At 40.0% G+C, this 16965-nt stretch overlaps 1 protein-coding gene across 10 annotated transcripts in view; it reads right to left on the bottom strand.

Moving 5' to 3' along the window:
• The window catches only part of PALM2AKAP2 (PALM2-AKAP2 fusion), a 248857-nt gene that overhangs the window by 125256 nt on the left and 106636 nt on the right, over nt 1-16965 (bottom strand). For 3 of the 10 annotated variants that reach the window (NM_001396576.1, NM_001396577.1, XM_040655290.1), the window contains exons 6-7: nt 16442-16543; nt 12506-13210 (exon numbers count right to left, since the gene is read on the bottom strand). The exons of 3 other annotated variants lie outside the window; for them this stretch is intronic. In NM_001396576.1, the coding sequence (NP_001383505.1) occupies nt 12506-13210; nt 16442-16543 (807 nt within the window). Of the gene's footprint in view, nt 1-10842; nt 13211-16441; nt 16544-16965 lie in introns of those variants that run through there. 4 more of the 10 variants (NM_001371548.2, NM_001396578.1, XM_040655300.2 and 1 more) reach the window with 2 other exon arrangements.

Here is a 16965-nt window from a genome sequence, read left to right as displayed (position 1 = left end):
TTGAGGTCCCCTCCAACCCAACCATTCTGTGGTTCTGTGATACATTCATCAAGTAAACACAGTATTTCTACCTCTAAATCCTAACGTGAATTAACTGAAGAAAACAATCAGTGTGCAAAGTTTCAGCAGCTTTTTCACGTCATACTATATTCACTCACTGAACTGAACAGTACCTAAAAATCATGTTTGTAGTCTTTTAAATGCCACAGAAAAACAGACCCAGAATATCACAGTTCTGCTAGGCTTGCTTGAGCAGTTAGATTGTGTTCTACATGTTTCACCCTCAGCCCAGAAATTAGAGTTTCTCCTATTTTCTTTTTTGAATAATACCTAAGTCTCTCTCCAAGTTACTTGACTCCGTTCTCAGTGTGCAACTCTGCACGTGTTTACTGCACTCGATATTTAGCAGCCCCATTGCTTTACCCCATCTCCCTGGTGACTTGGCCATACCTACTGATATAAAATTGCGTAAGTCAGTCAGGAGGTGGAAACATTTATTCCATTGCACCAACAATTTGTCTACGAATTCCTGTTGCTCTAATCATAAAAATGCTTCCATGACTTAGCATAGTGTGTGAAGGAGAAACACTTAACCACATAATAAAAGATGAGCAGCACAACAAAGCATTTAAAGATTGTCAGGGCTATGTATTCTACACTCAGTGAAACATAAATGATCAAGATCTTCTGCTGTTACTAAACAACATCCTTCCACTGAAGCCTCAGGATGCCTAGTAGCACAATGCAGTGATATCTAGAGGTAAATACACTGGATAAAGAGCAGCACAGTCTTTGTAGCATAGGGCTATGCTCAGGGGAATAGATAACCTCTTTCTATGCAGGGTTAATTAGCTTCATCAACACACACTCCTCCTCCAGAAAACCTACCATACTGCTTCCAGTTCTGGAGCAGACTCATCTATAGCTGGAGGTAATCTGTAGCCAGTAGTGCATTATGGAAATACTCAAAAGAGATAGTTGAACTGTTTAGTCACGTTTGAGAATGTGACCCATTTTTGAAGCCATTTCCTCTGGGCACAAGTCCTTTTTTTCTCCAACTGTTTCTCCCTTTTCATTCTCACACTTAGCAACAGTCAAGCATGCTACCGCTACTCTCTTTTTCTCCATAACCATGGCAAATCTCTCATTTCCAGAAAACTCCTGACTGCTGTGAAAAGTTCATTTTGATTGCAACAAAACTCATGTTTTCTGGATTAGCAGTGCAGAATGTGAGCAGAACATCTCCATGAACTGAACAGCAAGAGGACATCTTGTTATGTGTACACAAATTATGCCCCATATTCTTGCAGCTTTGTGGCAGACACAAACAGACTTATCATCATAGCACCGAGAGGTAGGGTAGTGCTAATTATCCTAAAATACAGCCATAAAATAGATGATAAAACTTGTGCCCAAGCAAGTAGGTAGTAGCCTAGATTTCCTACCAAAATCCTGGGGATTGTGTTGTTTCTGCAAACCTTTGTAAATCTGTAGGAGAGGGACACGTGAGGTCACACTGAACCCATTAGAGCAGCAAGGATTGGAAATGACTTTTCCCAAGACCTGGATCAGCATCTCCACTGCTGCTGGCTAAATCCAAAGGGTTTCCTTATACTGGGAGGAGCTACTGTGAGTAAAAATCAGGAGCTAATTTCAGTTCTTGCTAGAACAGCTAGGTCCCTAAATTGGCAGGTCAGTTCAGCACACCTGCTCCCTCCTCCTAATTTTCAGTGACCCACTGTCTCTCTCAGTCACTAACGTTTCCCCCTCTTCCTTTTGGGTTATGCTCTGGGAAGTACCCTCCTCCAAGTCTGATACAGAATGCTCTGCTTCTATTCAATTATCTCCCTCCTCATCTCATCTGGAAAGTGGATTACCATCACCTGGACGCTGCTGATGAAGAAGTAGGTAGTTTTTCTAGTACAGGTGAAAGTGGATGGTGACTTAAAGTTTTGCAGGGCTGTGTTATACTCTGTTGTCTCGTAAAGTCATTTAGGGAACAACCTTTGCAGCACAGTTGGTTACAAATGGTTTACACGAATGTACACAGAGTGACGAATGTCTGAGTAGAACTTGTGCAGCAGCTGGGGAATGTAAATGGTGGTCTTGTAACAGCAAATATTGTTGATAATTTCTAGTCCCTTTTTTATTGTTCATTCTTACAGTTTATTGCCTCGGAGGTTTCTTTCTGTAACCTTAAAAATATTGTGCAGTGTGAAGGACAAAGTATTGCTGAGTTGATGTGAGTTCTGCAGGTCAAAGGCAGGTCATGAGAATCCTGTAGGAAAGGAAGGGGTCATCTGAAACAGAGCTGCTCTGCTTCTGTCTCCTGACAGATTACTGAATGTGTTAAACTCTTAGAATATGCTTCTCTCTTTCTCTCTTTCTCTCTTTCTCTCTTTCTCTCTTTCTCTCTTTCATTACTAAGATACAAAACTATTACAGCAAAAAGAAAAAGAACAAAAAATTGAGAGAACTGTCCTCCCATGTGCTAAATCTGACCTTACTGTTAAGCCATTGGCTCCCAGGGAACCACTCCAGAAGAGTTCCAGGGCACTGCCACACTACCTCACCAGCTGCTGAGCATTTCCTTCCTTCCAACACGCTATAATGGTGGGGGAAAAAGAATAATAAAGGTTCACTTTTCTTTTTCCTAGTGACTTAAAAAGGGAAAGTGTATGCAATTATTTTCATTCTGAAACTTCAGTGGCAGCAATGCTATCAGATTTTGTCAAGTTTGTTTTCATTGTTTCTTTGTCTGACCTGGTTTTGTGCAGTGAAGGAGTTTTCAGCCAGAGTAAGTGATGAAAGCAATAAATAAATAATGAAAATAAATTAAAGGATGGAAAGTAGTAGTACAGCACAGGCCATGGTATGAGTCAGCAAATGGAATATGCACATAATATTTTCACTAGTCTGCACTAAATTAGTAGCCGATGACAAAAGCCTGTCAGTGCACGTTCTTTGCATGTACACTTCTGCTATTTGAGGGTCATGATCATGATTCTCCCTTTGGCCACAGTAATGCAGCTTCTGAATTAGGAAGATCTTTGCAAACCCAAAGAAATTTAAATAGTGTAGCTGTTGTGATCAATTTTCTAGTACTTCAAGGGCATGAACATACCAGTTCTCCATCACTCACAGAGCACCTGAGGACAGACAAATTTGCTTGTATTTTCTACACAAGTAAGAAGAGCTTGAAGTCCTACCTGCTGCAAAGCTTTCAGGATGAGATTATAAAGCAACAAAACAAGGACAAGTGGCCATTTCCTCCTGTGTGCCACTAAAGAGTACTGCACTGCAGAGGCTCAGATACGTGTGCATGTGTAATTTTTTGGATAGGTACAGGGTGAAAGAAACAGAGGGGTAGTACTTACGTAGTAAGGGGAAATCTGTGGTGAGTTTCCTACATGACTGTCTGGGATGAACTGTTAGTTTGTGGGAAGAGAGCTTATGGCACCTGGCTATGTTATCCATCCTATCACTGTTGACTAAACTTAGGTAAATATACCATCTTGGGGAACAAATATATATATATTTTTGTTTGTTTGTTTGTTTTCCTTTTTATTTTTATGCTACAAGTGAGATTTTGTCAAGCTTCTTCCAGTCCTGAAATACAAAAGACAATTCCTGTGATAAGCCAGGAAGAAACTTCACACTGTTTATTCTGACATCCCTGTAATTCTTTAGCAATGATATCTGGGGATTTGCATATGCACTGCATGGAACTCTTCCCTCTATGAGGAAAGAGTAGACCTGGGACATACCGTCTTACTGATCTAAACCAAGACTTCGTCTTCTTCAAATATAAAAAGTCCTAGAGCAACCTGGTCCGTGATATGCATGCCAAAGTACCACATAAGATGGAAAGGAAAAAGAGAAATGAGAGAGTAACAAGCATGATGAGTTAATATGGGCTGAAGGAACTAAGAGAAATAACAGTAAGAACAGCAGGGTACAGCAGTGGAGGGAAGAAAAAACAACAAACTGTGGAGTTAGTACTTTATTTCTTTTAGTGAGAGGGGCTGCTCCAGTGTGGTGTGCCCTTGAGATCACAGAGCATTTTGAAGAGTGGTGGTTAGAGAGAAACACAGTAAAAAGACACAGAGGTAGGCGCAGTGAAAAGGCAGATTTATTTACTAGTAATACTGTACAGAGAAAAAAAAGAGAGAAGCCACAGTTACAGCATGGCTGTTGCTGGCAGTGTTCTTGTTTTATTTATTTTTGATTTTTTTTTGTACTCATTTTTTTTTTTAATCTGAAGAAAAAAAACATAACAGTCAAAAAAGTACACTTCAGGTTACAAAGTACAGCAGCTATCCCCAGCAATTCTAATCCAGTGTTAGCACAGCAGATTTTCCCCAACAAAATGGGATTTTATTTACATTAGCTCACAAAGAAAGTGGGAGACTAAAGCTTAAAAAAAATCTCAACCACAACCTACATTCACCATAAAAGCTGCATTTTACACAACATTTTCTTGAACCCCTATAAAGAGTCATTCATTGTCTATGGAGTGAACGGAGTTGGGAAGGGCAGGAAACATTCAGAAGCGTTCTTTTGCCTTCATCCTGACCTGCTCTTGCTTGGCTACCTTTGCTGTACAGAGATTCAGTGGCCATAAAAAGCTTTCAAATAAATTTCTCTCTTCTGTCTGCCCCTAATTGGTGCCTGCATCCATACTGGCAAAATACAGTGACAAAATTCAAGCCCATTTTCAGTTAAACACCTTAACCATAGGTGCAGGCAGATCTTAACACCCCCTCGAAGCTATCCCTAATGAGCACAGCGCTTAAGTATGTGTTACGCTTTCAGCAATTGCTTAAGGTCAGTGGAGCTTAAGCACTGTGTCCAACTGGGACTTTATGTGGTTGCACAGAACCCTCTTTATTTTTGAGTTTGCCTCTCTGACCACCACATTAACTTGGAGGAATACCAGTAGCTTTTTGGCAGCTAGTTTTACTGAGAGTGCATTTGTATGCTGGATCGGTCTGTGGGGAACTTCACATTTTCTCCTGGCTCCTTCAGCCTGCTGAATGACAGCTAGGGGATGGTTTGTCTTCTGCTCCCCTGAAGAGGCTTCTGGATGCTGGTATCTTATGCACTTGGGCTTATCTAGCTCATACCTGGCTTGGGGGGTTTAACATGTTCCCATAGGAATGGAAAGAAAGCACTGTTACCTAAATAGCAAGGCTATTGTGGTGCCTCGGGGGATGCTGGATGAGTAGACAGAGAATGCTCCTCTGGTATCAGATTTGCCCTACAAATCTAGGAAAATGCAGGAAGAAGTCCAAAAATCGAGGACGGGATGCTGCCATTTCATGTAACTTGGGACTCACCTAAACATGCATGAGGTGAGATTTTTGGCTCTAGTCTCTCTCTTCTTTCCCCCATTTTTGCTCATAGGGAGCCACAAAAAGTGAAGCAGAGGGGAAAAAAAAGGAGTATTTGAGCAATGGTGTCTGAAATGAGAGCAAGTACAGAGACAGGGGACAGGCAGAGTCTGGAGCAGAGGCGTGCAAAGGAAAAAATTTGGAAGAAAAACTCACACTGCCTCTTTTACTTTGTGTTTGTGTGTAGGCATGAAATTCAGCTCAGCCCTCCTCAAGGCCACCAGGGGCTTTGGTTGCCCAGAAGGCATTAATCTGCTTTCAAATGCAGTTGGCCAGGAGGTCGTGTTCTATACACCTCTCTGCAGAAAAGTGCACCAGTTTCACAACACCACTTAAAAAGCCTACCTAATTAAAGGAACGAGGAGATGCAGTGAAAGCAGCATAAGCCTTGCTTATATCAATATTGTTTGAAGCCCAGACCCCATAAGCATTTGTTCATGTCCTTAAATTTCACTTGTATGGGTCATTCCATTAAACTAAAGAGGGCAGTTTGGGTGCTTAGTTGTATGCTTACGAGCAAGTCTTTAGGTCTAACAGACATTGCAAGGTATTCAAGATCAGGTCTAAGTCACTTAATTTACAGTGTAAGTTAAGGATATACGAATGTATCCAGACTGATGGACATGAGTTACTTAGGTCACTCTGATTATTTTTTTTTTCCAATTTCTAAGGTAGACCTTACAAAAAAAAAAATCTAAAAATTGCTTTACAAAGCATTTGGGAAACAATCACAGAGGAAGGTTTGCAATACAATAACAGCAATATTGCCTAACATGAAAGAAGTATTTGCAAACTGGGGGGAGGGGATCAGACTTTTTCACTAATTTGCCCTTAAGAAATGTAACATAGTCTTAATCCATTGAGCAGCTTAACTGGAACCACCACAGGAAAGGAATTATGTAATTTGCAAGACATTTTGAACCCATGAGGAAAAAGGCTCAGTTTTGTGATGCTGTTGATTTTAAACACATGGGGCATTTTTAAATACTTCATGCACCCTTGTCACTATTTACAAGTAAGATACTACTATATGTTTATACTACAAGTTGGATTTATGTTCTCTTTGGACTAAATGGCAATCCATTCATATTCTAAACTTAATAAATTCATCCATTTTATACAACTTGTTTACATGCAAAAATTACAGTCCACCTTTATGTTGGATATTGTCATAGCCTGTAACTTCTGATTAAGCTCAGAACTAAAGTTTTTTCTTGCTGCCCAGAAGGCCTGTGTAACGTAATCTGAGAGAATCCTAAATTTCCTAATAGACAGAGAGAACTAGCTGAAACAGAGCGAGTTTAAAAAAGATGTAAGACGCCACATTTTAGCCTGTTGGAAAATTCTCCACTTTGTCCAAATGATTTTGTTCTACTCCTTCCAGTGCCACCATCTCTTGTATTTTGAAATCTCATGTTGGATAAAGTTTGACAAAGTGAAAAAACATATTACAGTTCTTCTTAGCTATATCTGTCTATTGAAAGTAAGTAGTTATTATCTACCGTGATGGCATTCTAGATAAAATTGTCTATCTATAGAAAGTACAGGTCCACCTTTTTTGGTTTTTTTTTGGTGGGGGGGAGGAGGAGGGGAGAATAAATGAGTTTATTTAGCTGTGTTCATAGCAGGTATTTTGGATTCTACTCTTATACTGTTACTCTTTAAAAAGTGTTGTGATCCTATTTCCAGGACAAAAATGTGGTTAGGTCTACAAAAGATCCCAAGAAGCTGGGCATTGTCATCAATGTATGAAAAAGTTCAAAGGCTCAATGTCACGAATAGGATGATATTCAGAAACTCAAATCCCTATTTAGGATTTGTATCTCATTACAAAAATATTTATTCATTAAAAAAATACACAAATGTAAAATACTACATTTTCTATTATATCCCCACTTACTTTCCAAGTACACCATTTAGATTTTGGACTAAGAGAAAAGGTAGAACACCTTTTATTTCTCTAGCGACTTTGTATGCCATCTTCCTGCTCCAATTAAGTTGTATTTCTGATCTTAAGCTTGAGGAATCAGCAGTGAACTTAGAATGGCAGGGACTGACAAAATAGCTGTCAGGGAAGTCCCACTGAATGTTTCCTCAAAAATACCACTGCCATGGTAGCAATGCTGACTCAGGACCTGATCCCACTGGATGCTCAGCACCATTTTGCTTTATGTTTTTCTTAGCAGAAGTAGCAATACTCAGAGTTAGCCTCTAGGTTTAGACCCCTCTGGGCAAACTCAGCAGTGCATAAAAGTGGTACAGGTACACAAATAACACCCAAACTACACCCTGTATTAATCACTCATGCCCTGATCTTGCAGACATCTACATGCACGTTCCTCCCATGAGTAGTCCTCTTGACTGCAATAGGTCTACGTACAGTGGAGTTAGGCATATGTGTTTCTGTTTGCAGGACTGGGGTCTTTTATTGCATCAGTAGAGGTACGCTTCATGGAGAAGGGCTTGTGCACTCTTCTCTTGCTGGGGATTGAAAGATAATGTTGTGTTTATACAGCTTTGGGATACAGCCTGCACTTTTTGGGGGGAAAAAAAAGGAAAAAAAAAAAAAAAGAAACGAAGATACAAAAAGAAGAAGGAAACCCAAGAGTGCTAAGGCAAACTGTCAAATGGCACATCATACCTACTTTGTCATTCATTTAGATAACATCACAAAGGCAGACCAGAGGAGTTCTGTAAACATATACCATACAGTACATCAGCCACGGGAAAATAAAAAAAGAAAACAACCCTGTAATTCTTTTCTTTCTGTATTGATATTCTTGTAATTGAAAGAGATTGCCTAGCCACTAATTCCAATGTTGTGTTTTCTGATTTGTATTTTTCTTCTGTTTAAAAAAAAAAAAAAGAAAGAAAGAAAAAAAAGGAAGTAAAATGCAGTGGTTTGAAAATAAACAGTCCCTGAATGAAAACAAGGGACAACATGGAAACTGCGTTCATAGAAACTTAGAAAATACAAAATATAAAAAAGTTTCATAGGTTACTATTTTCCACTTTAGGAAAAGATATGCTGAAAAGAGTTTCCTTGTTTTCCTTACAAAAATTAAGGCGAGCAGTTTGTTGTGGCAAAATGTTAACACTGAATCAGTTTCTGACTGTACTTTTTTGTATCTCTTCATGCTGAAATTGAAAATGTACAGATGATGGCATAAGTTAAACAGACAGGGAGTTTGCTCAAAACATTACGAAAAACTCCCATTATAATCCTTAGAAAATCTCTCTGCTTTACTGTAGAGTGGACCTCTTCCTTCACATCTGATTGTGCATGTACTTCCACTTCTGTCTGAGGGCATAGGGAAAATTCATGCCTTCCAAAGCCCAAAGAAGCCCTGGAAATCAGTTTACATTCATCAGCGTATGCTAACACACTGGAATTCCCATGTAATTTGGCTGCAGTGTAATGGCTAGTATGGACAAGCTGATGTCCAGCAAGGCTGTTGCACTTGCAGAAGAAAATGATTGGAATAAGCATGTTTCAGGCAGTGTAGCTAAGGCTCTCTGAGTTCAGACTGATTTGCTTTTGTTTTGTGTTTTGCTTGACCTCAGATATGGAACTACCTTTGACTAACAAAGACAAACCCTTTGCAAACACACCTTCAGGTTTTTTTTTGGATCTGTCATGGCCCGTTAACCATGAAGTTCGTATTAACACATAAAAAACACTGGCCTTCCTAGGCACTCATTGTCAGCTACAGGTACAGAGCAGTAGGTATTTGGCAGGTTTAAGGTTTAAGGCTTGTGCTCTACTTCTAACCACTGAAGGGCCACTTCTGAGCTCTCACATGCCACCATTTCCCTACCACGTTGTGCCTCAAATGATGCATGGTATGAGATGCATTCTGGTCCCAGCCTCAGCATGCATCTCCCAAAGCTGGACACTAAGGGAGTCATCCCCAAAATGCTGAGTCTGTGTTGAACCAGAAGATCATCTGCCAGGAGAGAGCAAGACTGAAGAGAAGGATGGACAGATCGGATTAGGAGTGGTACCTAAGAATGTCCAGAGTCAAGTCCAAATGTCATGAGCAGAGGACTGTGGGGAAAATGTCTGTAAAGAGAAGAGTGGTAGGGAAAAAGGTTGGGCTGGGAGGAGGTGAGGGTGGCCATGAAGGCAGGATCACACCGAGAGGGGGAATGACTGGCAAGACCAGGAGGAGAGATTCAGAAGATGTGTTTTTGAGGTGAGGTGAGCTGGCCCCAGAGTGACAGAACTATTGCAAAGCATGTCTGTGGGCCTCCCACTGGCTCCTGAATAGATTGAGTCAGGCTCCAGAGGCCCTCATGGAGCAGGAATGAAGTGGAAACTGTTTTACTGTGCCCTCTGGTTTATGTCACGATGTTCTTACAGCTCTTGAAGTCCTAAGCACGCCCTGTCAAAGCCTTGGCTATTTCCCCATTGCACAGTGCCTGGGGTGGACCAAGCTACAGTAACGTGACTGTAGCTGCATGGGTCAGTGCTCCTCAGCTGAGTTGCAGTGACCTCACATAGCTCCTGGGAAAAGCACAAAAAGCCCTGAAATGGTTTTGTGTGATGGTGTCAGGGTCCGGATTACCATGGCCAGGCTGATGAGTGGTAATGGGATGAGCCAGGACAGCTCAGCCTCTGGGGTCAACTACCCACACCTTGGTCTGCTAAACTTGAGGACCACTTCATGAAGCCATGTGATAGAGCTGAAAGCTCATGGCCTTGATTTAAGAAATGTTGAGATTTGTAAATAGTTACCATTTATGGAAAAAAAAAAAAAACAACAAAACAAAACCCAAAACATTCCAAACCAACAAAAATACAGGCTGCTAATCTCCAACACAGTTTCTAGCAAACAGCCATCAGTAATAATTACCACAGTGCACAACCTTGCAGCCATTCTCCTCTCTGATACAACTGTTAATCATGTAGGCCTGAGTCAAGTGATGATTTTCAGAGTTTCTGTTGCTGGGTTTGGTCCTTCTCTCATCCAAAAGCCCCAGAGGAGGCTGAGGGAACATGCAGAAATCTATTACATGTTAAATCAGGCCACTGAAGCAAATACAGAGGCCAGCATAATTCCTGCAGGTGTCAGATGGATGTAGCTCTCTTTTCTTAATCACCAATTTCCATTTTTTATTACTGTCACCTGGGCAGTGGCGAAAAGTTACATTGACCAACTCCGTATTGACAGCTAAGTGATCTTACATAGGAACTACTTTTTGCATTTTCTTGTGTCTGTTTTTAGTGTGCCTCATATAACCTTTGTAATGAGCAAGTGTCTTTTTTACTGGCACAGAAAGAAAAGAGTACAGAGCAAGAACTGTTTAATCAGATGCTCTGAACTAACAATTAATGCAGTAAAAGCACCATCCAAGAAAGTACAGAAATACCATACGAACCACCTCAGAATGAAAAGAGGCTTGTTGTTGCTTGCTTTCTTTCTTTCTTTTTAATATTTTTTTTTCTGTTGTGTTATTCATTTTTAAAGTCTGATAGTTCAAAGACACTTCAAAATACTCTTCAGTATTTTTAACACTATCAGAAAATACAAATCCTGATTTTCAGTCTCACTTCTACTGTTACAAATCCAGACTAACTTCACCAGAGTGAGTGAAGTTGCACCTAAGCAAAACCAATGTGAGACAAGAATCAGGCTCATAGTAACTTACCACGAAAAAGCTGGCTGCTTTTTCATTGTAGTTAGAAGAAACAATGGACCGAGAAATAAAGAAACATCTATTGATTTTGGATGCATTCGCCTTTTCAAAGTTTAACCTTGGGACGTTTTTTTAAAGGCCTGATTTTCAGAGGGCAGAAGAAAAATTTATTGGAAATCAGGCCTCTCTGAAGTATCCCACACCAGGAAGTGAAGCATCCAAAACCACCAGCATTTTTGAAAATGTTAGCCTTACGGCGCTAGGATCACTTTCTGAAACAGCTGCTTAAACAAAACTCCAGTAGGCCTCCACAGGAGTTTTGGCTAGGTAAGCATGGCAGGATCAGACCCATCACTTGTCAGTACGTCAGTGCACTGGAGGTGCACTCAATGAGAAATAACAGTTTCCTAATACAAAATAAAAATCTGTCCCTGCCCACATTTCCAGCACTGAGAATTTCCCCACTGAATTCAGTGCGAGCAGGGTCAGACTGTGAGAGAAGATTACTTATATTCTAGGGAAGTAGAAAGCAGTATCTCTCCTCTACTGGAGTTCAGCAGGAAACTTCATATATAACATTGGTAGGGTTACTGAAAGGCAAGTAATTAGATCAGTAACCCCATTTCAGTTGGTGTTACAGCTGCATCTTTTTCTTGTCAAGTTAATTTCAGTTGTAATTTGGGGAGATGAAGTTCACATACAATACTGTAATCTGGAAGATTTGTATAAGGCAAAATTATCATTCATACGTTTCCTAGAAAGAATAATTAAGGTCCACTTTTGGTATTACCAATAAGCAGAAATGGCTGATGGATTTTTGTGACACCGCAAACTAAACTGAAAAGCTACTATAAAATAAAACTATGCAAACCTTTCAGGAAGGACTTATCTGAGTTTTAGCAAATTAAAACAGTAAAATGATCTAAGTCTTCCCCTGAGAAATAAAAAATAGCATCTATAAAATAATGTTTAAATGTGATTTTTGTCTTAAAAAAGAGAAGTGACGTTTCTTTAAGGCTCTCATATCTGGCTGCTGTGAAATTCAGACTCCCACAAAATTCTAGGAAACTGATCAAGCCTGCCAGATATCCAAAGAAAATGTAAAAAGTGTTTTCATTATATATATATTATATATGTATAGATCAAATAAATATGAAAACATTTGTTCCATTTCCCACTTATCTCTCACTCTGCAATATTAAGGAGAAAAATTAAATAAAATCTCCAACCACTCCTCGAACCCCAAAGTGTACGTCTGATGGGAAAATAACCATGTGTTCCTCTTCCTGAAGAACTAGAAATCAAAGCAACCCAACTGCAAGGCAATGGAGGCATTCACTTCCAGTTCACAGTATTGCAGCTAGAAGTACAATGAGGTCTAGGTAAGTGATGGAGCAGGAGCTGCCGGAGTGGGGAAGGAGAAGGTGTTCACATGACAATACAGCATTGACAGCGCTTTTTCTTTTGTGTACCTGGGGCAGCTTCCAAGGGCAGGCTCTCTTCCTTCCCCTCAGGAGAGGAGGGCTCTGTCGTGTCCGACAGGGGCCTGCCAGAGACCAGCTCAGCGGCGTTCCCGTCCATGGTGGAGATGTCTGTCACTGTCTTCTCTCTCAAAGACTTCTCATCATCTTCATCGATCAGAACCAACTCTGCTTTGATGGTTTCATCATAGCCCAGCACTTTTTTTGTCTCCTCTTCATCGTCAATGCTCTGGTAGCCCATAAATATCATTGTCACTGGTTGATCTGCACTGGCCTCTGGAACTTCGCCACCACGGGGTTTGTCTTGGGGCTGGGAATTCACAGCATGCCCTTTGTTTGGTTTGTGTACCATTTCCAGCTTTGCCTCCTTGAAGAGCATTTGCTCCTTCATATGGCTAAGGTTTCCATCAGCTACTGCATTTCTGTCTGACACAGTCATTATTTCATACCCTCCTTTTACATTTGATTGTCCAGCTTTTTGCATAAGTTCATCTACGTCCTTTGAGCTTAATTTATGTACTCCATTTTCTACCACTGTGCCACCAGAGTGAACCTCATAGACTACCTTGGTACCATCATCATAGACTTTGAATCCTCTTTGATGGGCCTCATCTGGGCCAACAGGTGAAGCAGAGACAATCTTGGTCTCTCCTGTCTGTTTGTCTTTCTCCACATTAATTTCCATGGTGCACAAAGCTTGAATGAAAACAAGAAAGGAAGTGCATGTTACAACAAAAAAAGCCAGTGAATGGTTAATTGCCAAACAGACAAAGAAAACTATGGTGCCCCTTCTCCTGTCAGCTGCTTCTAAAGGGTCAAGTGCTCTACGTTAGAGGTGGGATGCAATGCTGTCAACAGAGATAGTTACTATTTTACAGCTTTTTGTGTAGCTGGAGGCAAGGCATACCTGTGTCAGATGGGACATCCAGCTCACCCTATGTGGAACTGCATCTGGTCAGTCAGGAGTGCTAAGAGCACTGAGGTTAGGTGTACTTTAGACAAAGGGAAGTGATAGCATGCAGATTGGTCTCAGCCTTTCCCTTCTGAACTTGCCTCAAAATTCAAAGATAAACTAATCTCCAGCAACCTCCTTACATTCTTTTCCTTTTCTGTCATCAAACTACCAGTTAGCTGGTAAGAAGTTTTGTTTGCTGCAAGTAACACCCAGACTTGATAAACACTTGTACTTGCTTATCTCTTCCATCTATGGCATTCAAAACATTTTAAAGGGGTGAAGAACCATTTTTTTTTTTACCCCTGTTCTACAAGTAGGAAAACAAAATCACTTGGGAATGAGATAATTTCTCCTGTAGACTTGTGACAGGACAGATCTCTTCTTAGATACCAAGACTTCAACTGTGACCTGTTTGCAGGTTAATAGAATGTATAAAATGGCCTTGAAGCGCTCTCTCCCTTCTTTGAATGAGACTCTAAGCATCATCTCCAAAGGGGAAAGTTGAAGAAAAAAGTAATAATGAACCAGTTTTCAAAGCACCACGAAACAATGGATAAAAATCCATGTGTGAGGGATGCTGTTTTAGAATAGTAAATAAACTTTTTCTAGCAGTTAAAAAAGACGCAGCAATAAGACGAAAGTAGTTGAGACCACATAGCAGGAATAGTATTCATCACTCTAACCCTCATTTTGAGACATAATGGCATCTCACTGGACAGCTTTTCAAAGAAAAATGTGCAAAGGCTTCACAGATTTTCCAGAAGCAGAAGTGTGTTCCTCAGTTTAAATACTCCTTGCTTATAGATGAAGACATTCTTGAACAGTCATTCACACTTACGAACTACCACAAGCAATGAAAAGTGTTTGTGAAACTTATGATGATGGTTTCCACCAATGAACCTAAATGGCACAATCATGATTTTTCTTACCTGAGACACCAGAAACTGGTGTCTTGGCTTTCTTCCTGCCTTTTTTATCAAGTGAATATAGAATTATAATTGCCCGAGAGTCAGGGTAGCATGCTATGTTTGTATTTTAAACACCATTACTACTAAAAATTACACATAAAATGCATTCTTTCAGTCTTACTATTCTCATGTAGTAGAATATTTTTTAATGTATTCTCAAAATGAAATCTCTCATCAGCATTATTCAATTAATCATGTGGTGCATCATGAACACCACTATATCTTTAGATGAAAAATTCAGGTATTGTAGAATGGGTGTAGCTGACAATATCCTACATATTTGGAAGAATTTGGTCAACAAGTTCCAGCACTGCATGGAACAGTCTGTGATAAAGATAGATCTGATTTAGAAAGTTAACAAGTGTGGTCATATCTTTGTGTACTTGGTGTTTGTCAAATTTGCTTAAACATTTGCCACTGTCAACATTTTCTTTTTATTTACAATAATTTAGCAGTAGTATTTTTGATATAACTTGTGCTTTATGACCTATCCTGGAGATCACATTAAAGTTCTTCTGCAAGTAAATGCATAAATATATCTGAAAGTCTTGGAAAGCTGTTCACTAGTGAAGCACATTGCCTTGGGAGAAGTGAATAACAGAACCCTGTTTATCCACTGATATGCCCAATGCTCGTTCTCTAAAGGAAAATCTAGCAGCCCAGCTTGTCAACATAGCTGAAAACTGAACTAATGCAGATTTATAAAATGTCTTTATTCAACTAGAGCTTATTTACTGCAAAATGTGCTCTATTAATACAATACAAAGCTGTCTGACAATAGAGTTGAAACTGAAAGGAGTACTTGAAGATGACAGCCTGCATTCACGGGGACAATCCTTCTGTACAAGCTTTAATTAAAGTGTAACATGACACAGTGCTTCATGACAACAAGATCCCAATGTACATATGAAAAGAACCGGCTTCTGCCTATTACGTGGCTTTAAACAGAGGAATTCTGAGGCTATTCTTTAAAAAAAATCTTAATAGACTTTGAGCATATGGATGCTAACAGTCTACCCTTGAGCGCATGTGCTAGTGTCTTCTCATTAAGCTATTGATCACACACAATACTCTTCTCAAGGAATATGTGAACAAGGCTTCTTGGTCATCCAAAGAGTGAAAGAAATGTTTGTATTCTTGGTATCGACAAAATGGCACAAAACATACAGTGAAAAACTTGCTTTTCAGACATATTAGGGTAAGCACTGGTGGAAGAGAAGCTTTTAGTAGGGCTTGCAACAGGATGTCTGAACAAAATGGCATATCCCATAGTGGTCTACAGTGTCTTAGCTGCAAAAACTGCTTTGCTATGCTTACTAACTCATTCTTCATGATAGACACCTTTTTATTTTTTTTCTTATTCTTCTAGACATATCTTAAGAAGCCACCAGCAGTTTGGTTTTGAGATAGGGAATACACTGCTTAGAGAAGAAGGCTCTTTAAAATAAGGAACACATGCAGCTTTTAACGGTCACGCCGGTACATTTAGGACACGTACAAAGTCTAAAAAATAAGTGTTAGAAAACTCTCTGTATGGCTGCAAGCACAAAACACACCGTTGTAATTCTCCCCACACTTTTTCTCAAGAAGAAAGAATGGTAACAAAGTGGTATAAAATGACATTTAGGTTTGAAGCACAACTGGAGGCTTGTGTGTGCCTATATGTCTCATTCATCTTGAGGGGTGTTGCTTGGGTACAGTGGAGGAGGTAAAATCATGGTCTGGATATTGTATGTTTTCCTAAGCAGGGATGGAAGGAACTGAATGTTTCCACAAAAAAAAAATTGACACATTTCCTATGCTGCTTGTGTTTGGTCAATATATATTGTTTTGAGAGTACACACTGCTGCCTAAAAAGCCTTGACTTATTTACAAAATATGAATCAAATGGCATTTCCTGGCATTTAAATGATATCAGGAGTCCAGACCAATTAAGGAAATATAACAAAGAAGAGTTCATGGCTAGTGGATTGGTATTATAAAGCTTCGCTCCTTGAGACTTACCAGCTACTCTGCTTGCTCCGTCCCGCCCAGGAACTGGCTCTGCTGTTCGTGAATAGAGGGTTGGGAGTTCAGGGATCTGGGAGCAAATGTAATTTACTGCATCTGGTGTCAGAGAACAGGAAACAGTTAGATTTGTGCTACGAGCCCCAGTGGCTTCATTGCTTAGACAGCAGAGTGTTAAGTTGTCAGCCCTGACAATAGTTGCTGGAGCTTTGTATTAGATAATTGGATCAAAGCAAACAAAGTGCAAAGTCACTGTCGTGTGATTGGTGTTCAATAAACTAGCTGAGGTAGGAGGGAATGGGTCCAGATGACTCAAACCTTGTGTAAGTTCAACACATAAAATTATTCGTCAGGCGGTTCTGGATTTATCAAGTCTGTGACCTTTAAATGTGGGAAGTGTTGGGGGGAAAGATGGGGTGGGCAAGGAACAAGCCTGGAGTAATATCTAACATAACAAACATCTCACATAGGGATAAAAAAGGCTAAAAATACTATTGTTGGCTGAAAGGGATGAAAGGCCA

The sequence above is a fragment of the Gallus gallus genome, chromosome Z, assembly GCF_016699485.2.
Source record: "Gallus gallus isolate bGalGal1 chromosome Z, bGalGal1.mat.broiler.GRCg7b, whole genome shotgun sequence".
NCBI classification, from domain to species: domain Eukaryota; kingdom Metazoa; phylum Chordata; class Aves; order Galliformes; family Phasianidae; genus Gallus; species Gallus gallus.
The sequence above is the reverse complement of the archived record's forward strand: the minus strand, read 5'-3'. Positions and strand labels throughout refer to the sequence as shown.